Consider the following 22561-nt stretch of genomic DNA (forward strand, 5'->3'; position numbering starts at 1 on the left):
TTGGGGTGCGCGACGCGCCGGGGGTTCCTTCTTGAGATCTCGTCGCGCTTTGCGAGTGCCTGACACGGCAAGCTGAAGTTGAAAGTTGAGCTTCGAAACTGGAAGATGCCAAGTAATCTAAACCTCCTTTGGATTAGTCTACAGAAATTCAAACTTCCTGGACGAGTAACATTAAAAAAAAAAAGGCCCCAGCTTGAGCTCTAGCATGCAGTCTGTAGGTCTAAAGAGTATACTCTATTGTTACATTCGACTCTAATACTGTAACACACACACTGCCACCCTATCCAATGTATTGCCACCTCTAGAGCTTCGACTCCAACTCCTCAAACTCGCTCAGATCCACCACCGGCGACGGCCCTGCGCTCACAGGTAGTTTGGCCTTGAACTCAGGGACGTTGGTGATGTAGACAGGCGCATTCTTCTCTGGACCTGTGCCATTGACCGCAGGCTGCTGCTCCTCGCGCTTCTTGCCGTTCGGCGTCTGCGCGTTGAGATGCACACCGACCTTGGCGCGCGACTCCGACGCCGGGTCAATGTACCGCCGGTAGAATTCCAGCATATCCTCACGGGTGAGCGACCGTACTGTGGCGGCATCGACCTCGTGCTGCACAAAGTCAAAGTATTCGGAGCCGATGTGCGTCCAGAAGCGGTTCGTCTCGGCACCCAGGTTCTTGAGCTTCTCGAGCCGGCGGTTGATGACGCTGCGCTTGTGGCCCTCAAACTCCTCGTCTGACATGTCCTGCAGCGTGCCCGCGAAGTTGGCGAGGAACGCGTCGATGCGCGCGGACAGGTACTCGGCCGTGCGCTCACTCTGGATGATTACACGGTAGCCCATTGTCGTTGCCGAGTAGCGGGGCCCGCTCCACACCACGTAGCCCAGTTGCTCCTTGCTGCGCAGCTGATCAAATGCCGGCTCCTCGGTCATTTGCGCAAAGAGGAGCAACTTTGCCCGCAGCACATGGTCACGCACATTACCCAGGAACAGGTAGTACTCGATGCAATTGTTGACGTTCTCTGGGTCCTTGAGCGTGCGCTCGTAGATGTAGTTGCTGCCGGGCGGGAAGACCATGTTGCGCCGCACGTGCCACTGCGCTTGCGGTAGAGTCCGGCTGCGCAGGATAGACTCTACCATGTCCGTCATCTTGAGCGCGTCCTCCTTGTACAAATTCCCGTGCGCAAGCACCTCGATGTGGTTCTGCCGCAGGATCTGCGGGAAAAACGCCGCAACGTCCTCCGCCTCGATGTGCACCAGCTCCTCTGCGTACTGCTCGTTGATCCACACCTTCTCCGCCGTCAAGTATCGCGTCAGATCGCCGACCTGGTAGTACGGCTGCTGGTACTCGGCGTTGCGGAACGCCCGCGTCAGCCGCTCCTTGACGATTCGGAACCGATCTGGGTTGACCACCAGATCCCGCATGGTCGTCACGACCTTGTCCAGCAGTACTGACATCTTGTCATTATACCCTCCGACAGAAATCTCCAGCCCGAAGATGCTTGCCGACAGGTTGTAGTCCAGGCCCGCCAGCTCAGCATCGTACGAGTACTCGACCAGCGCATCGCGAACAAGCTCGCAATAGAGCTTCGTCTTGACGTGATTGGCCGGCGTCGCCCAGACCAGCGGGTTGCGCAGCGTGATGTGCACCGTCGCCTTGGGAACCCAGAACCGATCGTCCTTCTTGTACCACAACCGCACGTGGTCATCGTGGCGGATGATCTTGGGAGACTTGGCCGGCTGGTCAACCTCCTTCTTTTCGACTGTCAGCCGGGTTGGAATGAACTCGTTCCGGTGCGGCATGTGCAGCTCTGGTATCCGGTTGGCCGCGGTCGTCTCGAGCGCCTGGCGGATCTCGCTCATAAAGTCCTCCGGAATCTTCTCCACCTTGTACTCTGTCCCGTACCACTTCTCCCGCTGATCCCAGTCACCGGGGAAGGTCTGCGACACGATCGTGAGGCGGAAATTATCCGCACGGAGGTACGACAGAGCCTTGGTGATCAGCTCCGGATCGAACCTCCGCAGCAGAGAGGTCCCGCTCAGGAGCCACTCGCGCGGCAGGGGCTTCTGCATCACGCTGCTTAGCCGGCTGGTGAACCGAGAGGCGGGGGACTTTTGCTTGAAGCGGAAGTCGACCTCGGCGAGATTCTTCATCTCGTCAAAGATCCACTGCTCAGGCGGATGCTCTTTGATCATGGCGATGTACTCAAAAATGGTCTTTACGACCTCGCGGTAATGCGTCAGCCCGTCCTCGGTCAGCCGCACGGTGATGGTGAAGAAGGCGGAACCGGGGCAGATGGGCATTGCGCCGGCCGACAGCCCATTGGCCCAGCCCTTGGCCTTGATGTAGGCCAAGATACTGCCGGGACCCTCATGGCCGATCAGATGGCTGATGTATCGGCTCGGATACGTCTCGTACAGATTCTCCTCGTCGAGGAAAGGGAAGTAAATATCCAACGACCTGGAATCCATGACAGGCTTAGCAAAGACCTGCGTGCACAGATTCTCTTCCGAAAAGATGGGCACGTCATCCCAGCGGTTCTGGGGTAGATCCTTATTCTCTACGGGTGAGAAGAGCTCAACGACCCATTTCTCCAACTCATCGAGCGACTCTCGTCCCAGGACGACCAACTTCATCCGATTGGCCGAATAATGCTTCTTGTGGAAGTTAATAAACTCCTGCCGGATGTCGACGCCGCGTTTCAGCGGCTCATCGCGCAGCGTCGTCAAATTGCCCGTGGAGAAATGATGGTACGGGTGAGCATCATTGGACAGCGACTTGTTCAGCTGCATCAATCGCCACACGTCGCTCTGCAGGTTCTTCTTATTCTCCGAATCCACAGCACGGAGTTCGCGGTCCAGCGTCGACTCCAAAAACAGCGGTGCAATAAAGAACTGCGCGAAGCGGTCCAGAGCGCCGTACAAGGGTGGCTCTTTGGACTTGCCTTCCACTTCACCGTTCGTCGTTGCCTCATTCGTACTTGCATTCGCGGAATTTTGTTGTTGTTGTTGTTGTTGATCGCTCAGCTCGTTCGTAGCGGCGACTTCAAAGTAGTAATTCGTCTCGGTGGCGCCGGTGTAGGCATTCGACGATCCGGAATGCGCAGCCAGGTATTGATTGTACGCGTTCTCCTTGGGATACTGCACACGGCAAAGCGGTCAAAGAATCGCCGCAAGGATTATTTTCTTATTCTCTCTTACTTCCCTCTTTCTTTAAAAAAGGGCTCCGAAGATGGAACTATATACTGACCTTCTCCGTACCTAGGAAGAGTAGATGCTCCACCGCATGCGCCATGCCGGCCATGTCATCGTCGTCGGAGAAATTTCCCACATTGACGTTGACCGAGGCACTCGCCTTGTCTGTGTCAGGATCATGAACCAGCAATGCCTCCAGCTGGTTCGGCAGCCGAATCACTCGGTACGAGCGATCGTCGAGCTCGGGCCGCTCGAGGTTGTCCGTCACGCGCACGACGCCGCCCTCGGCCATGGTGTCGTCGACGACGGTCTGAGTCGGCGTAACAGAAGCGAAGGACCGATGAGCCGGAGCTCGTCGAGCTGGAAGGTCACGGAGAAAAGGACGGCACGAGGGGAGGTTAGAAGGGAGATTGACCGGAGAAAACCGCCAGGCTCGATATCCGTGCTGCTGGACAACTGTATAGGAAGTTCTCGACGCAAGGACAACGTTCCAAAATGGATAGCGACGCCCTTGAACCTGCACAGGGAAGCTTTGAGGAATGGAATGCAGCTGAGGTGCTAGCGAGGACCTTGGAGGCATAAAGATTGGGCCAGGTCCAAGCTATCAGAACCTCCCTTCACCAAGAAAACAATAGAGAAAACGAGGCGAGAAGAGCTGTTCTTCAGTCTTCTCGATGAACAGCGAAAATGATGTGTCTACACCAGCAATCCGCATAAGATAGCCAATTATTCAATCAACAAGTCACACCTGGGCCCCGGAAATAGTTTTAACTTGCCAGCACGATTACCACAGGCTGGCAATGCAAAGGACCCAGCAAACGAAAAAAGAAAAAAAAAAAAAAAGACAAGAAAAACTGACGAAATCTGGTTCCAATCGTCGTGACTGAGTACAGAAGAGTTTACAGGGGGCAGTTTGCCTCTGGGGCATCTGAGTTGTAAGTTGTTCGAGAAAACTAAACTTGCTTTGGTAAAGAATTAACCTTGTTGATCAGTCCGTTTCTTTAATTGGTCAGACAATGGACCATTCAGGAAACAAAGCTGACTGTTTGGGAAAACCTTGTATCAGGGTTGAATTTCGTTTCACTTTCAAGATACGGAGTACAATTATTGAATTGGACCAGAGGATCAGTGAATAGGTACAATCTAGGTGGTGCAGGTCGTCACTTCACCAGGTAACGCTCCCCAGCAAGGCGGCAAGCGAAACTGGGATAGTTACTTATATTGTGGAATGCTGCACCAAGGCAGAGATCTCAAAAAAACATAAATTACCCATGTATCCCATCCTTAAACTCACGGCAGGTCAGCAGAGTCGCACACGTGCTCCCTTCGTATAAAGCAAACAAAGATTTCACAATCAACTCTCCTCGCTTACATCGTCTTCCTCATCCGCTGTGACCCGCTCCTCGATCCACTTGAACACTTCTTGCTTGTGATGTAGCAGCATCTCATTGAGTCCCGTCCGCGGCGACTGGATGAGCCGGCCATACCGTTTCGAAGGCTTCCGACGGTTCTCTGAATTGTTCCACACGCCGTGTGTGTGGGAGACAAAAACGAGAGAGTTCTGTGTGTGATGAGAACGTGGCCGAATGGCGGGATGGAAATAAGACAGGTACAACGTGTACGTACCTCTTTGTACCATCGCGACAACCAGACTTGCGTGGGCGATGCCACTGCCCGAACGGGGTTATCGGCGACAAACGAAATGACGCTATTGACGCGTTGGTAGATGCTATCTGTTTGAATAAGGTCAGCAAAGGACCGGGGTGTTGGGTATCGGGTTTCACCCGATGAAACTGTGAGTACGGACCGCGGTTGATCAACAGATTGGCCACGCCGTAGAAGGCATCGCCAACCCCTAGGAAGAAAATGTGCGTGGCTTCGTTGGGCCTGCCCTTGTCAGCAACTAGGCTGCCCTGGCCCAAGACTAGGTTTGGACAAACATACTCAATATAATTGTCCCACAAATATGACGCCAGCTCTTCGGTTGCATGGGGACGGTTCTCGTCTTCATCTTCGTATTTCCCGATACCCTAAAAACAGACAACTGTCAGTCCAGGAATCGGGCGTACGCAGCTGTACATACGTCTTGCATGGTGACATGCTTGGGGATGTTGACATCAATAACGCCGTAACCCTTGCCAACAGCCCAAGCAACGTAATCCTTGACGATATCGGCCTTAGTATTAGTTAGCCTTGACCATCCAAATAAGGATTTCGAACGTACGAGCCAGCAGTTATGTGCCTCCAAACGATGCGTAATCGGGTGATGGATACCCATAATTTCTGGCCTACTAGGGTGAGCGTCGACCACCTATTTTTTTTATTGGGACCTACGGGTCATGGAAGATTACAAGCAATGGCACAGCTTGGTCGTAGTTTGGACTACGATAGTCAGCACCGGACATAGCAATCCATGCAAGGGAACTCACCTCGCCAACACCTGGTTCTCGAACGATTTGGAAATCGTCGTACGGTAGATCCACAAACTGGTGAGTTTGTGGCTCTCGTACAACTGCTTCGCCTGATAGGCGCGGATGATATCTGACGCAGTCAGCGTGTGCAGACACACTGGCTAAGCAGACACTTACCATGGAATCGATCAGTGAAAAGACCCTCCTGGATAGGAGCCTTCGGATACATGCACTTCCAATACCTGGAGAGTGTGGTCCTCACTTGGTTGACGACCTGAACGGCAGCCCTAGATGCCTTTGTCGCTTCGAGCCGGTCCGGCGGCTCACCCATTAGAGTTTTGGCCACTGCCACTGCTGACTTTGAGATGGCCCGGAAATTATAGCCTCCCTAAGGAGATATCAACATGAAATAGTCCCTTATACAGGGCAGAAAACGTACCTCCAAGCAGACAGCCACTTTACCGTTGGCCAGAGTCATCAGCATGTGCGTCATGTGGGCATAACAAGCTGGAGTGACAAAGCATCCGCCCAGTTCATCGCCTGCCGCAGCATCAAATCCGGAGGCCACTGTTCGCGGTCAACGCTATTCATCACAAAAGGTCAGCGATGCGATACCTACCGATGACTAGATCCGGATCAAACTCGGTAGCAATAGGCATCACTACGTGCTGGAAAGCATACATGTAGTCGCCATCCCCCATGCCCTGTGAAGGCCACGGGATGTTGACGTTTCTAGACAGGGAACAAGACGTCAGCGAGGATCCAAGCTCGATAATGGATGGGCCAACTTACTTCCCAATGCCCAGTCCTTCCCCGATATGGTCGTAGTTCCCCTCTGGGCCACCGGGGTAGAATCTGCCATCTTCATAGACGTGTAGAGAGATATACAGGACATCCGGATCATCGTAAAATGCCTTCTGGATGCCGTTTCCTTGCCGCGGTCAGTGGAGGAACACTCACCACACCCGCCGGTCTACTCACCATGGTGGGCGTCCCTGGAGAAGTCAGTCCAAATAATCATCCTGAGTATGACATTATACACACCAGTCAAGAATCATGATTTTCCGGCACGCATCACCCAACTGACGCTGGCACACTTTGGCTGCGATTGAAACATTGTTGAAGAAGCAGAAGCCCATCGACTGGTCGCACTCGGCATGGTGCCCTGGCGGCCGGATTACAGCAATAGCATTTCGCACCTGGCGCCTGGCCACAGCTAAACAGGTCTCGATGGCACCTCCAGCCGACAAAAGTGCTGCAGAAAAGCTGAGTCGGTTATAGTAGATGGAGTTGCCAGTCTTCTCGAGGTTGAGCAGGTCCTCATCGAAAAAGTCTGCGTTGAGCATTAATTAGAAACGAAATCAGATAATCTAATTCGCAGAGGACGAACCCTTGGTGCTCTCCACAAAAGCATAATGGTCCGGCGTGTGAACAAGCTGTATCTCCTCCTGCGTGGCGTCACGAATTTCAATGCGCTGCATTGGCCGCGGCGCCAACGTACTAGGGCTGAGCTTTGAGTCGTAGATGAGCCCGGCGTAGCATAACTCCTTGTAGATGTAGAGGATGCGGCGCGGATCCTCGGGATGCGGATCGGCCGAAGCTTGCACCTGACAGTGATATCGCATCCGGACATCATAACAGTATCCGGTCGCGAGTGACGCCAGCGGAAGCCCAGACGAGATTGGCATTGACTCGTCCGACGACCAGTCAGAGTTTACTTCCAACATGCTATCAGAATCCTCGCTGGACCTAGCAGCGGGCATGTCCTGCTCGACAGAGCGAGCCACATCCCTCCAGGTTGGATCACCTGAATTCGGGACCGGAGCGGAATATCCACCCAGTCCAGGCGTTTCACAGGAGGGCACAGACTGTCCGCGCTGCGGACGCCCATTTTGAGAATATAAATGTGAAGACTCTGTGGATGCATCTCTTTTCAGGGGTCCATGCCCTTCTTCATCCCGCGAGGATGGTTCTGCCGTCATCCCACTTTGTACAGGGACTCGATGCGAGACAGGGGCATCTCCCATAACAAGGTCCTCATCTTCCTCCATGGTGCTGGGACGTGGGTAGACAACCTTCAATGAACAAACACGTGCGAGAGTAGTCAAATCACCTCATGCCCCCGTTATTAGCCAGGAAGAATCCTCGCCATGAGGAATGACTTCACTCAAAACTCTTTCAGATAGTACGTATGCAGTAAGAATGCTGCATTAAACAAGAACCCAAATGGACCCAGTCTGGAAAGACTCCGTCTATGCCGGAATTGAGAAAACAGGTGACAATTGAAGATGATTCTTTCGCCAGAGAAGAACTTGCAAAAAGACAACCGACCACACAGAACCACTGTACAGGAAGCACGCTTGAATCTCAGAGCCGCTTCGAAGTTCACGAAATGAATTGATGTCCTAGCTGAACTGCTCTCACCAGTGCAGTTCAGGCCCGGAGCCACGTGACTTTCCAGAACCAGGCTCCCAGCAATAATGCGCGGGCAGAAAAAAAAAAGACGCGGTGGGTGAGGGCTTCGAATCTCGTGAATCCGAAACCACCAGAGAGGAATCAAATATGAAGAGATCCAATCAACAACTCTTAGGCGCTACCAAGTTGAAGCTGGAACCTCCTAACATCACGTGGGAATTGATTTGTGCTAGCCAATCAGTGGCCTGAAGCCGAGCTTAGTCAAGGAAGTCAGGGAAGTTCAGCCAGAGATTCAGGCTGAGATAAGGCTCGATATCTCATGTGCTTGAATCACAATTACAATGGAGTTCTAATATGATTAGGAAGATTACTTGTAGCAATTGTTCAACCATTGCATTCATTAAGTACATGCATTTTCACTATTATCATAGAACCGTCAATCATCGTTGAATCTCTCAACGGCTTTTATGGGCATTTAGGCATTGCCGTCAACCTTGGCAATGTGCACTGTATAAAATCGTTAGACACTGTCCAGATCCCACGGAGCCCAAAGAGGACTTACCGATCAGGTCAACAACACGGCGGGAGTAGCCCCACTCGTTGTCGTACCAAGCGACCAGCTTGATGAAGTTGGGGTTCAGGGCAATGCCGGCCTTGGCATCGAAGATGGACGAGTGCGAGTCACCGTTCAGGTCGGACGAGACAACGTCGTCTTCGGTGTAGCTCAGAATGCCTGCGGATCGTTAGCGATAACGAGCAACTGATAAGGACATTCCCAGTGCATACCCTTCAGCTCGCCCTCGGCGTACTTCTTGAAGGTAGCCTTGATCTCATCGTACGAGACCGGCTTCTCGGTGCGGCAGGTCAGGTCGACGACCGAGACGTTGGAGGTCGGCACACGCATGGCCATACCGGTGAGCTTGCCGTTCAGCTCCGGGATGACCTTGCCGACGGCCTTGGCAGCACCGGTGCTGCTGGGGATGATGTTCTGTGCCGCGGTACGGCCGCCACGCCAGTCCTTGGCCGAGGGACCATCGACAGTCTTCTGGGTGGCAGTGTAGGAGTGGACGGTGGTCATCAGACCCTCAACCAGACCCCAGTTGTCATTGACGACCTTGGCCAGGGGAGCCAGGCAGTTGGTCGTGCAAGAAGCGTTGGACAGGATCTGGATGTCCGAGGTGTACTTGTCGTGGTTCACACCCATGACGAACATGGGCGCATCAGCCGAGGGAGCAGAGATGACGACCTTCTTGGCGCCACCCTTCAGATGGGCCGAGGCCTTCTCGCTGGTGGTGAAGACACCGGTGGACTCGACGATGTACTGAGCACCGCTCTCCGACCACGGGATGTTGCTGGGGTCCTTCTCCTGGTAGAACTTGACGCGCTTGCCGTTGACGATCAGATCGTTGCCATCGATCTCGATCGTGCCCTTGAACTGGCCATGCTGAGTATCATACTTGAGCATGTAGGCCTGTTGCGGCGTTAGCGCTGATGACAGAACCGATGGCGGGGCTCAATACATACCGCATACTTGGTCTCAATGAAGGGGTCGTTAACAGCAACGACTTCGGCCTCGCCGTGCTCAATGCTGAAAGATGTCAGACGCGGCGTACCATTCCGGATGGGAGCTACTCACGAGTTGCGGAAGACCTATCAAAACGGAGGTTGGTTAGCTGATCTCGATACGCGGGGGCAGGTGAGCAGGTTCTGAACATACAATTCGTCCGATACGGCCAAAGCCGTTAATGCCGACCTAATCAATTGATGAGCTGATGGTTATCGCAAAAATCCATGTTTTGATCGATCTCTACCTTGACAACCATGTTTGCGGTGGTGACGTTTAGCTATGGCGGGGTAAGTCAGCAAGCTTGGTCCACGAGGACGATGGAACAAGAAAACAACTCGCAACAGAAACTCACCAGAGAGGACAATTCAGAGGATCACAGTCCGAATCACACGAACTGAGAGTTTGTCGAAGACAAGAATCTCAGAAAGCGAAGAGGAAAAACAAAAATTTGACGGAGGGGTGTGGCGGGGATGATGTTTATACGTGAGCTTTTTTCTCCCTTATACAAAACGGGCCACTCGGTGACCATTGACGCAACAGCCTAGTCACCAACTGCGATCAGATTGGGTCACCGGGAGGAGGTAGCTCTGACTAAGCCCGTCTTTGAAATGCAGTGGATTCTGGAATTCCGCATCGAATCAACTCGAGCTCTCTGATGTCAGAGCTAATGATGAAAATGCTACCTTTGTGCCGTACCCCGTGGAGTGACTCATTTGTATTGCCTTCTCGATTTACTCGGTGAACCATTGTCTCACTCGCCCTTTTCTCATGATCAGGAGAGCTTGTAATCAATGCTGTCAGCTGAACCCTATCGTCATACTATCAGATTGTCCGGTGATGATGGATCGTTCGTCAGGTCCATCACCGGGCAAAACAGGAATATGTCATGGCATGCCAATCCCAGGTACAACCGACAGCCAATGAGAACTTCATAGGTTATCCGGCACCTGCAGGCAAAAGGAATGCTAGTCGGTAACCTAGGCTATCTACTCCAGTATTCCGACGGGAAGCGGCAGAGGAGTAATTACTAGATAACCTACTGGGAACGGAAGACCAGTACAATCGGGTTGCTCGGTCGATGAGATCATCGGATTGTGGCCTCAGGCATTCACCCGATTATGAGCGGTAAACCTTAACACAATACGGAGTACTGTGGTCTGATCTGATGGGCTCGACTCACTTGCGCCTGTGCCCTCAGTCCCGTTATTATCCATCTTCAATATTCAAAACACTCATCTTGATCAGGCTTGATACTGAATACTGTCTGATACCGTGAGTAACCTGGTAGCCTCCCACAGGGATCGGATATTCCGTGAATCTCCGGTCCAGCATTCTTCAGATCAGCCGTCTGTCCGAGATTTGCCGACTCAACGCATAATGTAGCAGTGTTTCCTAACATTACTCGGCTACTGCTGGCATATTCGCGGACATGAACTGGACGGCAGCTCCATTCGACCAGCGGAAAAACGCCTGCGGACCGGATTCCCAAAGGAAGCGGGCCGAACCATTCCGAATGCCAGTAACGAAATCATTCCATTGCGCATTGCTCCTTCCGTCCTATGTATGCACATTGTCCCGCGGCAGAAATATATAAAATACAGACAGAGAAAACCACCCGAAAGTGGGTGGGCATTGACAGGCCCCATCTATGGTCGATCAATTTAGTCCTCCTTGACGCCCCCGCGGTAATTCCGCTCCGCATTCTCAACCGACGCCTTATCCGTCTTGATCTCTCCCGAGGTCATTCCCAGGAAGCCCTGCGCGGACTTCCACGGCCGTGCAAGATTGCCCGTAGCAGGCTTGCCAAAGACGTGGATCTTGACCAGATTGGACTCGAGCGCGCTCTTGACCGGAATAATCGACTGGATCAGCAGCGGGTTCTTGTACTTGAACCACAGGTGCATCACGACCATCATGCCGATGCCCATCAGCTGCGCCTTGAACTGGTTGCGCAGCTGTGTGCGGTCGTACTCCTGCACCGTCGTGGTGACGGGCTTGGGCTCCTCGCCGGAGCCGAGCGGTGCGGGCTCGACGTATTTGAGGGTGGTCAAATCTATTCAATTCCCACAGTCAGTATGAACACGGTCCCATTCCTCTCACTGGAAGGAGGAAAACCTACCCTTCTTCTTATTGATTACAGACTGCACGTAGAGATACAGCCCAAAGATAAGTACGTTCGACGCAATGTACAGACAGCGAACCCCAAACAAGACGTCCGGGTTGTCGAATGGCACCTTCTTGGACAGCTGCATCAGTCCAAGAATAAGGACCATGTTGGTTCTGTAAAACTCCCTTGCAGTCAGCTTCCAAGCCATTCTCCAGCCCATTGCGCACGTCGGCAGGCAACTGACACTTGAGGGGACACCATCTTGGGCAATAATCAGCCGAAGGAACTTTCTCGCAAAAAGAAAGGGTGAGAAGAAGAAAGAAAAATCTAAAAGAAATTAATAAACCGGTCGACGCAGCTTCAATCGGCTCGCGGAAAATTCATTTTATTATCCCAAGGTTCTATCTAGTGGCCACCTCTCAAATTGGCCTCTAGAGAACACGTGACTTTGCCGCCTCGAGAAGGAGTCGCATATGGAGCCGGCTCTATGGGCTTTCGGCAGAAAAGCTAACATGGAATCCAACTTTTGTCGACAAGTCTTAATTACAAGAAACCAACATATAAGCAACTACCCTGCAGAATCCCATGACAAGTTCATGATCATCTGAAACAAACACAACATGAGCATGCAAACACAAGCCCTCCCCCTGTATTACAGTAACATCATAACCGTAGTATCCGTTCCAATCCCAGCATCATAGACTTGCATACAAATCCAAATCAACTGGTAAACGTCACAGCATCAGTCCAATCGCAAGATAAACGATACAAAGGAATGTATATGAAACAGCGAAGGGCAATCAAGAGTGCTTGCGCCGTTTCGGGCTATTCTTCATGCCCGAGTCGCCCTCGGCGTTCGCAACGCTGGATACCGTTGGCGCCGGACTCAGAGACTCGCGGTCGGTAACAGACTCGACGATACGCCCCGGCTCTGGTGCGCTCCGTCCGAACGCGTTGCTTCCCGGAGCATCCGCGCCAATTGTTCCCTCGTAGCCATCGAAATAGCCTGTAACCCCCCCGATTTGGTTGCTGGAGGCACCGGCGTTGTCCACACCTGACTCCACGTTCTGCCCGCCGGCCACGTTGTCAAAGTTGAAGAGATCGTTATTGCTCGCTTCGTTCCCAGTGCCGCCAGTAGTGTCTGCATTGTTGAAATTGGTATTGTTGCTGTTGTTGTTGTCTAGGTCAGGAATGTCGGTAAAGTAGTCTTGACTGTTGAAAATCTGGTCCAGGTCCAAAGGTGGTGGCGGCACGTTCCCGTCCGAAATGCCAGGAATCGTGCCGGTCGGGCTGAGCGGCTGCAGGAGATTGGTCAGGTTCTGCACCGACCGATCCTGCTCGGCCTGCATCTTCACCAGGTTGTCAATCTCCTCCCGTGTGCTCTGGAGCCGATCGGCGTAGTTCTGTGGCATCGGTGGCGGATTCGGCGTCACGAGAGCATTGTTCGACGACGATACCGCGCTCGGGTCCGCTGCACTTGTGTCGTTGGCCATCAGGCGAAGCATGTCAGCGCGTTGGTTCGGCGAGAGGGCAGTGTTGCCTCCAGATGTCTCAAGAGACGTCAGAACGTTCGGGAAGTCCGCGTACGTGGTCTGGACACCATTGCTCGCGTTGCTATTCTGAATGACAGACATGATGTCGCGCTGCGGCAGTTGGCGATTGTTATCAGACGACCCGGATTGCGGCAGGCCTGAAGAGGCGTCCCCAAGCTCCTCCACACTTCCTGGCTTTTGAGACGGCTTGCGTGAATGCGGCGATTGCCGGTCGTATGAAGTGCTCGATGTGGGGGATAGAGTGCTTGCACGGCCGCTTTGGGGTGTAACGTCGTTTCGTGCCGGTGGCGCTTTCAGGAGTAGAGGCTGCTTCTTGAAGGCCTTCATATTGTCGCCCGAAACATTGCTCAGCGCGTAGTTGTTTCCCACATCCACAACATTGCCTTGATCTTGCGAGGAAATGATGCCGGAGAACGCGTTTGTCAGATTCTGCTGACCATCGTGGCCCGCCTGGAGACTGCGGTTGTAAACTGTCGCAAGGAACGTCAGAATGGCGTTGATCGAATTTTCATGGCGAGCGTGCTGCTCTTGGAAACTGGCGGCTTGCGCATACAGTTGCTCGTGCTCACGACGCAATTTGTTGATGGTGTTGGAAATGATCTGCTGTTGCTGACGAATTGTCTGCAGTTCGCGATACACGCTGGCCAGTTGGTCCTTGGGGAGAATGCCATGATGGCCCGATAGGGTGAGTTGTCCGCGGTTCCGGCGGTCGTCACGCCCATCTTCTCCGTACTCGTCGCCATCGGTCTCGGCATCTGGGGTCTTGGACTTGGACTTATTCTTGGAATGGGAGCTCTTGGGCTTTTGAATCAACCACAGCAAATCTGGGTAGCCACGCTTGAAGTACGGATTAGCGTATTCACTCGGACTCTTGTTCTTCCGTTCGCTTGCTCTCATGGAATTGTCCGACAAGCCGACTTTCTTGTGGAAACCGTACATGTTGAGCTGGCGCACAAACGAGGCATAGTTGTTGTGCTTGAATAATTCGGGGATCAATGTCCGTGCAAACTCATCTTCGTCGAGAACAATAAAGGAGTTCCCATCATCCGACCAGCGAATAAGGTCCGTGTTTTTGGACTCGTCCAGAAAACTGCGCGTTCGTTAGCATCGCACCACACATTTTCGAGTCTTGGAAGGTAAGCAAAACCTACCTACTGAGCTTCTGCACGAAGGGAGGAATTTGCCTCCGCTTTGCCTGGGCTTCTCTCTTTGCAATCAATGCCCTCTGCTGTAATTCCGCCAGGCTCTCGCCTTCACCCCAAGCATCGTTACTTGGGGCGGGGTCGGATAAAGACGGAGCAGGCGGTGGTGGCGGTGGTTGTTCATAGCCCCGGTTGTTGCGGACAAGCTGATTCATCGGCCTCCGGGCGAGCTGAGTCGACGAAGACATATCCTGATTGACCTGGTACTGGCCAGGATTGTAGGTACCACTAGCATCAAGAGCATAGGGGGCCACTGGGGCGGAGGAGTCATGACTCCATGGCAGATATTGATCGTTCGACAACTGAGTGTTGGAATTCTGAAAGCCTGGCACGGACACCATTGGCTGACTGACCGGTGGCGAGGTGCCTGGAGCCGGTCGTTTGCGAGAAGATGAAGCTTGGGTCGTCATCTTGTTGCGTTATCGATGATGGTCTTTTGTTTCTTTCAAAGCAATCTAGGACGACCCGCAGGTCGCTCTCAACCAACGAAGATGAATCTCAATCACGTGCTAAAGAAAAGAACTCTGTTGAGAGGAACTGCAGGACCTCAATATGAACAAGCTTCGTTCTTTTTCTTCTTTTTTTTTTTTATCAAAAGCTAACAGCGCACCGGGACAGAGCGCCGGTGGCAATGATTGAGGGGCAATTCCACGCCCAGGACGAGGTTATGCCCGCACTCAGACAGGTACACTGAGAATCGCAAATTCAGGAGAGCGGAAAGTGTGTCCAGAATGACAGAAAGGTGCTGAAAAAGCCGGCTGAAAAGATAATTGCCAAGCGGGTTCAGATGCGTTGACGAACTGCTGAGGGGGTGGGATGGCGTAAACGTCGCCCAGGGCGGTCAGCGACCACAACGAACGAAAAAGCGGAGAGAGCGTCGGCACAATCGTTCAATCGAGCGCGACGAACAGTGTCATGCAGGAAAGGACATGCAGGAGACGTCTACTGGGTGAAGATCAGATGGAAAGATGGCATTGTTGTCCTTTCCTCCTTCTGCGTTCTTCCTTGATTTCTCGCAGTCTTCCAAACGATTGATGGGTCTTGGCGTGATGGGCGAGGAGGCGCCCTAAAAAAATTATGAAGGGGAATGTGTTAGTCAGCGGGCGGATCACATGACCCGGGTTTACAAATCAGACCACTTCAACTACAAAGATTACGTGATGCTTTGGCGTTGTTGATTGGTTGATGGGAACGGATTTTGTTCGGCAAGGTTCCAAGCTTCCCTCCGACTTACCGCCGTGAGAACTCTCTAGACGTCATAGACGAGGTAACATGGGCCTCACGGATCACCTATCAACTGGCGGAACTCCCCCATCACAGCCGCCCATGCGTCAGGGTTTTTCTCGATGAGAGCGATTATTCGATCTAGAGACTGCAGGTCATCGACCATGTGGGCGTCGTTCGTGGTGCCATCTAAGACCACGGTGTTCTGGAGTCCCAGGACCAGGGCATACACAGCGGCCGCCTTGCTGATCCCTGCCAAGTTGGCAAGCTCGGCTACGGGCCGGGACCTGAGAAGTCGTAGGTTTGCGGTTAGGGTCCAAAAACTTTGATAGATCATGTCATGCTGCCGGCAGAACGCGCGGACAGCCGCATCGTACCCCGTGTCGGCGTAGAAGCGGTTCTGGACCACGGCAGGTTTGATGCGGACCTGGGGAGAGTTGTAAAGGGCCTCCAAGGTGCCTTCGGGACAGTTGGAGATGCCCACATTGCGAATGTGGTGCGGCACGTACGTCTCTACGGTTGTCCAGGCTTCGATGGTGTCCTTCAAGGTGGGCAAGGGTGAGTGCAGCACCAGCGTATCGATGTAGCTGTTGTCGTCGCTCTCTCCCGTCTCAGAGATGCGGAGATTATGCAACGACGATTTGATCGATGCGTGCACTTGCTCCGAGATGCTCGCTTGGGGGTCGTAGGGCATGTTGGACCGATCTTGACCCGCCACGGAGGTGAACTTGGTTTGAATCTGCCAGCAGCGTCAACGGACTGATCTTTGAAAGAGACAAAGATAGAAAAAGCTACGAAGTGCCCGTAGGGACACCTACATAGAGTTCATCCCGCCTCACGATTCCCTCGCGGATCGCCCGTCGAATGCCGCTCCCCACGAGATCCTCCCGATAATGCTTTGGCTGGGCCGCAGTATCAATAGCCCGAAAGCCCGCGCGGATGGCCCTGTAGACGAGATCCGCGGTCTGATCCTTTTTCCATGCGGTGCCGTAAACCAAGGCGGGTACGTGTGTGACGGGGACATCTTGCTGGGCCGGGCTAGCGGTCCGTAATCGGAGGGTCTTGCGGATCATTTGAACAGGGCGTCAGGGTTTGAATTCTGTGCTATCAAGCTCGGTTATTTTGACTGGATGGTCTGATCAAAATGAGATGCTATTCATGGATTGAGGGTCGGAACTCAGAAGAGTAATTGGTCATGCTTTCTGACGCAATAGCCATTTGCTAGTCTCTCCACAAATATGAGGAGCAATTCGAATTAAGAGGCCTCCATCCTGGGTATCCCCTAAACCCTACCAGTGCAAAGACGGATATGTCGAGCATGTTTATTCTATCAGATCCGGAACAAACATCTTACCTGATCTTACTCTGATGAACATAATTCGGCCATCACCACATAATAATACTGCTCTCCGCTGTCAAACAAGGCAAGATTATGCATAACCGAGTAGATGTATATGTGTACGTTGCCCTGGCATTCGTTCCCCTTCCTTATGAACAGCTACGTCGCTCCCGACGGTCCAACGCTCATAAGATGGAACTTGATTCCGGATTGCCGGCGGATCCAAGTTTCCAACGACCAAATTATCCACCGATTCCACTGATATTCCATCCATCCCTTCCCTTCTCAACGGCTGCGAATTATTGACTGCTCCAAGATTGGAAACTCGTGGACGCTAAATTAGTGAGCCAAACGGCCAAGGACAAGCCTTGATTATGTAAAGCCCTCCTAGCCGGAAAGGGGCTAGTACAATGTGGCTTTGAAACGGCCTCCTGGCCCTTGCCATTCTAGATCTTTGGATCTGTCAACCACGTCCGTCCTCGTTCTGTTGGATCTAGGTGGACTCTGCCTCCTGTCCTATCTGCATTGGCGACCGCGCGAAGGGAAATCTTTCTCATCACGGCAATTGCAGCACCGTTCGCGGCGGAAGTAACGTTCTATTCTTGTCCGTTCACAGTCGAGACTGTGATCACTTGAATCCTAAGTCCTGTACCAGTAGGAATGAGTGCATGAAGTAACGTCTCGGCTGGGAAGATTGCAATTAAACGCCGCGAATAATCAACCATCTCAAGCTGAGACTCGGTTATCACGGAGCAAGCTCCGAGTGCAAGCTCGAGCTTGAGCTCGAGCTCGGCGATCAAACTCAATGGGCTCGCATCTTGCATCCGAAGTGGCGCCTTGGAATGCTTCCCTCTTCCCCTAACCGTTCGTATCCAATGAGAAGGATAGTATACGTCACTTTTTCCATAATCATCATGGTAACTAGAATGAGATGCGCACTCAAAGTTCACACTGCAGACTTTCGGATGCACATGCATAAGTTCCTGTGCATGCCGCTCTGCTCGCGTTGCTATTGACTCCAGGGGGCGGTTTATACACAGACATAGACGTCCGTAGTCACAACACCAAACGGAATGGCTGCATGCGGTCTCGAGTTGCCATGACCACCGTTTTCGAATCAGCCAGTGTTTGTACTTTGTTACCTATGGACGAGTAACTAATTAGTCCGGACTCGAAACGGCGCATTCCTCCCATTGTTTCCAAACAGTCCGCATGGATCATGCTTCTAGAAGCCGTCCTCCTCATAGTCCGTCTCCTCGAGCAAGTCGGGTTTCCCCTGAATTGAAGCTGAAACGGCGCCGCGGGTGGAGGAGCTCCGTGTCCATTTTCCCAAGAATCATGGACTGGAACCCTTTAGGAAAGAGCCCGAGAATTAGAACAGGGAGCCAGAGCCTCGGTGAATCCGAAGGGAGTCCTCTCGTAGGCTCCAAGCCTCAGGGCCCGCCCCGACTCGCCAAGGGAAGGGAGTCTGTTTTTGAGCAGAGTGGCTCACTCGGGGGCGCTAGGAAGACCATCATTCTGGGCCCTAAGTGCCTCACTAATTTAACGCTTTCCAAGCGCACGTTTAGCCACTGGGGCCGGGGAATTCCTGCTCCCACCAACACGGACCTGGATGGCGCCGGGAGCGCGGGAAGTCGTGGCGATGGGACGGAATGATTCTCATTGGTAGCGGATCGGGGTGCAGGAGCGCATCCCTGACTCGAGCGGATGTCCCTGAAACTAAACTCCGAAATAAACTGCTTGGGAGTGGGTAATGGGAGGACCCGACTATGTGTAGACTATTGACTTGCTCTGGAGTTGCGTTAACGCCTGAAAGGCAAGGCGACTCCCTGAGACTTTCTCACTAAGGCTCCTAAGCTCAGGTGACTAAACCCCACCTGGACAAAGCCTCTCCCTTTCTCGTCCCCCAAGAAGACTATCCCCCATCTCAGTCTGTCCAGCGGAATTTCATCGCTCCCCCTTTTCCCCTATTTCTCTCTCCCCGAGGTAGCTCTCCGGTCCTTTTATATCTCCCCTCTCGTCATTGTGTGTGGTCGTCTTCTGTGCTTGTCGGGTTTTGGTCGATCGTCTTGCCTCTCTCTGGTTTTCCGTGTGCTAGCGCCATCTTTCCGGCCAATCTCCCAACGAACACGAGAAAAAAAAAAAATTATTCAATTGCCAAAAGCACACCTCCTCCAAACCACCCATTCCCGTGGATTATACTCGGGTGCGATTGACGTCGTGGCTCTCAGGCCTCGGCTCTGCAATCTCCCGTTGTCCATTCCATTCCACGGGATTCATTGTTCCACGCGGCCATCGCGCGGCCGGGACGGGTTGTAAAATTCCCCCGAGACCGCAACTCGGCAGCTCCATTCCACACATCCTGTCGTAACTCCGTTGCCACGGTCGTCCACGCCTCGTCGGTCGTTTTCGGTCGATGCTCAGGAAATAGCCTGCCTCGCTCGTGATCCGAATGCCCCTATGATTCTCTGAAACGTGCAGTCGCTTTGGTATCGCCCGATCGCTGATTACTCTCTCACCCCGTCGACCGAGTCTCTTGGGACCCCCGACCGAAAATGTACCACGACAACCCTTCGTCCCGGTCTCCAGGCTCGCAGCGCAACCAGCAGCAGCCGTTGAACCGGCAGCCATCTCGGCAGTTCGACGCCTATGGGCCCATGCCAAGCAACCTGTATGAGGATCCGCTGGCCAGATACGACAACAACCGCGTCGAACGGCTCAGTCCGCTCCCGAGCAACACCCACTATAATTATGACATGCCGGGTTCGCAGACGTGGAATCCCAATGGATTCAGTGGTGCCCATTCGCTCAGCTCGATGAATTCTGCTACGGGCAGGATAAAGCCCACCACGCGGCGCACCGGTCTCCCATCGGTACGTATATCATCCTTTCGGTAGCGAAAGAGTGATGTGGCTAACAAACGCAGACTTGGCTGGATCAGCAGCCGGTGTCGCAGCCACAGCCGCAGCAACAGCAACAGCCGGCACCTACGAACCACTTCGGTGGTAGCCTAGCCCCCGGACAGCCGACCGGGCAACACGCCGGCCAGCACACCAGTTCTCATGCGGGCAATCCGACCAACACCCAGCAGGATGGCGAGGATGAACTGATCCCGACGGCGATCGTGATCAAGAACATCCCCTTTGCCGTGAAGAAGGAACAATTGGTGCAGCTGATGACGGACATGAACCTGCCTCTTCCTTACGCATTCAACTATCATTTTGACAATGGCGTTTTCCGAGGTCTGGCCTTTGCAAACTTCACCACGGCGGAAGAGACTGCGACGGTGATTGAGGTGTTGAACCACTTTGAGCTTCAGGGCCGGAAGCTGCGTGTGGAGTATAAAAAGATGCTTCCGCTGCAGGAACGGGAGCGGATTGAGCGCGAGAAGCGAGAGCGCCGCGGTCAGCTCGAGGAGCAGCACCGGCCCATGGCAGCATCTCAGTTGCAGCACAACACTTTGTCTCTGTCGCACGCACCGGCCACCTCCCCGTCGCCGGTCTCCAACCGCAACTCCAAGCTGGGTAAGTCATGGACCTCGAATACTCTAATACCAACACGCAAAACTAACTGTACGCAGAGGTCGATCTCAACGACAGCCAAACACTTCAGTTCTACAATGAGCTGCTGCTGTTCAAGGAGGACCCCAAGAGGGAGGTTCTCATCTTCCCTCCTACTTTGACTCCACTCCAGCGTCGCACTGTGCATACGCTAGCACACAACATGGGCCTGTTCCATGCATCTCGGGGCACTGGCGACCAACGTCAGGTCCACGTGTTCCGTGTTCCGCCTGATTCCATCAGTCCTCCGCTCTCCTCCGTCCCGTCCACTGTGCAGGCTGCGGATGCACAACGACGGGGATTGAATCGCGCGGCAACCATCGACTTTGGCGAGGCGCGCAGTGATAACCCGGCCCATTACGGCACCATGCGAGGACACAACTCGGCCTTCCTTGGCGTCATGGACTCGGCCAACGGATTCGCCAACTCGCAAAACCTGCGCGCGGCCAAGTCCTTTGCTGACCTGCGATCCTACACGCCGTCTCCCGTTCCGTCGTCAGCGAGCTTCCCCGCCACACTGCAGTCGAATGGCAATCGTCTCCAGCAGCCGTTCGACGGCACTACCAGTGCAGCTTCCAACACTCCTACGCTTACTCCGACACCGTCTGGATCGTCCTTGGGTATGCCGCAGCGAGATGAGAACCTCCTGGTGAATAACCTGGGCAGTCTGTCTCTCGGCACTGGCCTGGGTCCGTCGGGCAGCCCGCGGCGGCTGCGGGGCATGTTCTCCTGGGAGCAACAGCAGCAGCAACAACAGCCCCAGCAGCAGCAGCAGCAGCAGGACGGCCAGTCGATGTCACCGGGCGCTATTGGCAGCAACCGGCCGATTGGCGTTGGCTTTGACAGCCAGCCTCAAGAGCGACTTCCGCTGAGACAGCCTCGCGGCCCTGCTCCCGATCGTGGCGCTGGATTCCGCCGCCAAAACGGGCACCAGTCACGCGGCAGCGAGGAACTGCGCACCAACTCCGGAGTGGAGATCATTGTCGAATAGATTGACGATCGATTTCTGACGTTCGAGTTTCTGTTTTCTTTTTTTTTTTTTTCTTTTTTTCTAGGGAGCGCAGAGTGCAAGGGAAGCACTCTCTTTTTGATCGAGAAAAAGAAAAAAAAAAAACAAAAAAAAAAGAGAGAAATACATCAGCAGAGATGATTATGAAGTTTGCATTTCACGAGGCGATATTGCCCGATGGGGCTTGCGCAGCTTAACGACTCGACGAAGGACGATGAGATGATTCTAAGAGATCTGACACCCCCGCGCCGTATCTGAGTTAGACATCTTTTGTTGTTTTGACGGGAGGCAGCCCGGTGATTTACGACGGGATGATTTGTGATATTCTCGATAGGACTGATGAGGTGCCAGCATTGTCACATTCCCCTCGCATGCATATTGATTGAGTTGGATTGTTTTCGATACTGCAACGGGCCTTGATTGCTTTTGAGATGCGGGAGAAAAGGGCGAGCGATAGGCGAACACGCGAGGTCAGTCGAAGGGAGGTTTTCATTGCGAGGGAAGAGAATCAACCAGGAAGAAAGAAGAAAAAAAAAAAAAACAAGAAAAATAATAATATCAGCTGAGAGAGAGAATGCTCAGGAACAGGAATCATCCTGGCATCGTTTTGCATAACCAAAGTTCGTGTCATGTACATGTGTTTCTCCTATTGTTTTATTGCGCTGTTACTATCTACCTGTTCTTAATCATCAGCTATCAACAACATATTTGTTTAAATCTGCTGATCCATCCAGCGATGTGTGACATAGCGCAGATAACAGGGTTCAGACTTGAATGGATTGATTCAATGACTTGTCTTGTAGAGTCGTAAGTCTGTATAATCCTGTCAAGCCTGCTGGTAGGGTTCAAACCACTTCCCTCCAGGAATTGGGAAAGGAACCATTGCCTTGGCAGTCCAGGCAGGCACTTTGCCCTCCTCTACCTTGAGTTTCGAGGAGCTTTCCTTCCTTTCCAAGCAGCTCCAATTGATCCTTGGTTTCTTTTTTT

The 22561-nt window shown here is 53.1% G+C and overlaps 10 protein-coding genes across 10 annotated transcripts; 2 read left to right on the forward strand and 8 right to left on the reverse strand.

Moving 5' to 3' along the window:
- Positions 1 to 301: 301 nt before the first annotated feature.
- On the reverse strand, positions 302 to 3479 carry VTN49DRAFT_7514 (uncharacterized protein; the record flags this gene model as incomplete). Its single annotated transcript, XM_069415792.1, has 2 exons — positions 302 to 3133; positions 3243 to 3479. The coding sequence occupies 2 exons, from the start codon at positions 3477 to 3479 to the stop codon at positions 302 to 304; spliced, it is 3069 nt and encodes a 1022-aa protein (XP_069271875.1).
- Positions 3480 to 4541: 1062 nt separating this feature from the next.
- On the reverse strand, positions 4542 to 7649 carry VTN49DRAFT_7515 (uncharacterized protein; the record flags this gene model as incomplete). Its single annotated transcript, XM_069415793.1, has 15 exons — positions 4542 to 4748; positions 4814 to 4920; positions 4995 to 5074; positions 5132 to 5217; positions 5271 to 5363; positions 5412 to 5475; positions 5522 to 5569; positions 5617 to 5728; positions 5776 to 5986; positions 6038 to 6165; positions 6218 to 6330; positions 6391 to 6529; positions 6580 to 6593; positions 6643 to 6931; positions 6989 to 7649. The coding sequence occupies 15 exons, from the start codon at positions 7647 to 7649 to the stop codon at positions 4542 to 4544; spliced, it is 2352 nt and encodes a 783-aa protein (XP_069271876.1).
- An 839-nt stretch (positions 7650 to 8488) lies between these two features.
- Positions 8489 to 9836, reverse strand: VTN49DRAFT_7516 (uncharacterized protein; the record flags this gene model as incomplete). Its single annotated transcript, XM_069415794.1, has 7 exons — positions 8489 to 8520; positions 8576 to 8746; positions 8800 to 9484; positions 9538 to 9601; positions 9650 to 9663; positions 9731 to 9766; positions 9825 to 9836. 7 exons carry the CDS (start codon positions 9834 to 9836, stop codon positions 8489 to 8491), a joined length of 1014 nt encoding a protein of 337 aa, XP_069271877.1.
- Positions 9837 to 9945: 109 nt separating this feature from the next.
- VTN49DRAFT_7517 (uncharacterized protein) lies at positions 9946 to 10293 on the reverse strand (the record flags this gene model as incomplete). Its single annotated transcript, XM_069415795.1, has 3 exons — positions 9946 to 10079; positions 10134 to 10200; positions 10264 to 10293. The coding sequence occupies 3 exons, from the start codon at positions 10291 to 10293 to the stop codon at positions 9946 to 9948; spliced, it is 231 nt and encodes a 76-aa protein (XP_069271878.1).
- A 948-nt stretch (positions 10294 to 11241) lies between these two features.
- VTN49DRAFT_7518 (uncharacterized protein) lies at positions 11242 to 11948 on the reverse strand (the record flags this gene model as incomplete). The annotated part of the gene is made up of 3 exons (XM_069415796.1): positions 11242 to 11633; positions 11700 to 11860; positions 11932 to 11948. 3 exons carry the CDS (start codon positions 11946 to 11948, stop codon positions 11242 to 11244), a joined length of 570 nt encoding a protein of 189 aa, XP_069271879.1.
- A 539-nt stretch (positions 11949 to 12487) lies between these two features.
- VTN49DRAFT_7519 (uncharacterized protein) lies at positions 12488 to 14852 on the reverse strand (the record flags this gene model as incomplete). The annotated part of the gene is made up of 2 exons (XM_069415797.1): positions 12488 to 14330; positions 14392 to 14852. 2 exons carry the CDS (start codon positions 14850 to 14852, stop codon positions 12488 to 12490), a joined length of 2304 nt encoding a protein of 767 aa, XP_069271880.1.
- An 869-nt stretch (positions 14853 to 15721) lies between these two features.
- VTN49DRAFT_7520 (uncharacterized protein) lies at positions 15722 to 16739 on the reverse strand (the record flags this gene model as incomplete). The annotated part of the gene is made up of 2 exons (XM_069415799.1): positions 15722 to 16405; positions 16485 to 16739. The coding sequence occupies 2 exons, from the start codon at positions 16737 to 16739 to the stop codon at positions 15722 to 15724; spliced, it is 939 nt and encodes a 312-aa protein (XP_069271881.1).
- Positions 16740 to 19560: 2821 nt separating this feature from the next.
- Positions 19561 to 21556, forward strand: VTN49DRAFT_7521 (uncharacterized protein; the record flags this gene model as incomplete). Its single annotated transcript, XM_069415800.1, has 3 exons — positions 19561 to 19878; positions 19932 to 20529; positions 20586 to 21556. The coding sequence occupies 3 exons, from the start codon at positions 19561 to 19563 to the stop codon at positions 21554 to 21556; spliced, it is 1887 nt and encodes a 628-aa protein (XP_069271882.1).
- A 146-nt stretch (positions 21557 to 21702) lies between these two features.
- VTN49DRAFT_7522 (uncharacterized protein) lies at positions 21703 to 22067 on the reverse strand (the record flags this gene model as incomplete). Its single annotated transcript, XM_069415801.1, has 2 exons — positions 21703 to 21808; positions 21880 to 22067. 2 exons carry the CDS (start codon positions 22065 to 22067, stop codon positions 21703 to 21705), a joined length of 294 nt encoding a protein of 97 aa, XP_069271883.1.
- Positions 22068 to 22148: 81 nt separating this feature from the next.
- On the forward strand, positions 22149 to 22385 carry VTN49DRAFT_7523 (uncharacterized protein; the record flags this gene model as incomplete). Its single annotated transcript, XM_069415802.1, has 1 exon — positions 22149 to 22385. The coding sequence occupies one exon, from the start codon at positions 22149 to 22151 to the stop codon at positions 22383 to 22385; it is 237 nt and encodes a 78-aa protein (XP_069271884.1).
- Positions 22386 to 22561: the final 176 nt, after the last annotated feature.

The sequence above is a fragment of the Thermomyces lanuginosus genome (genome assembly GCF_041956635.1).
Source record: "Thermomyces lanuginosus strain ATCC 200065 unplaced genomic scaffold VTN49scaffold_7, whole genome shotgun sequence".
Lineage (NCBI taxonomy): Eukaryota > Fungi > Ascomycota > Eurotiomycetes > Eurotiales > Trichocomaceae > Thermomyces > Thermomyces lanuginosus.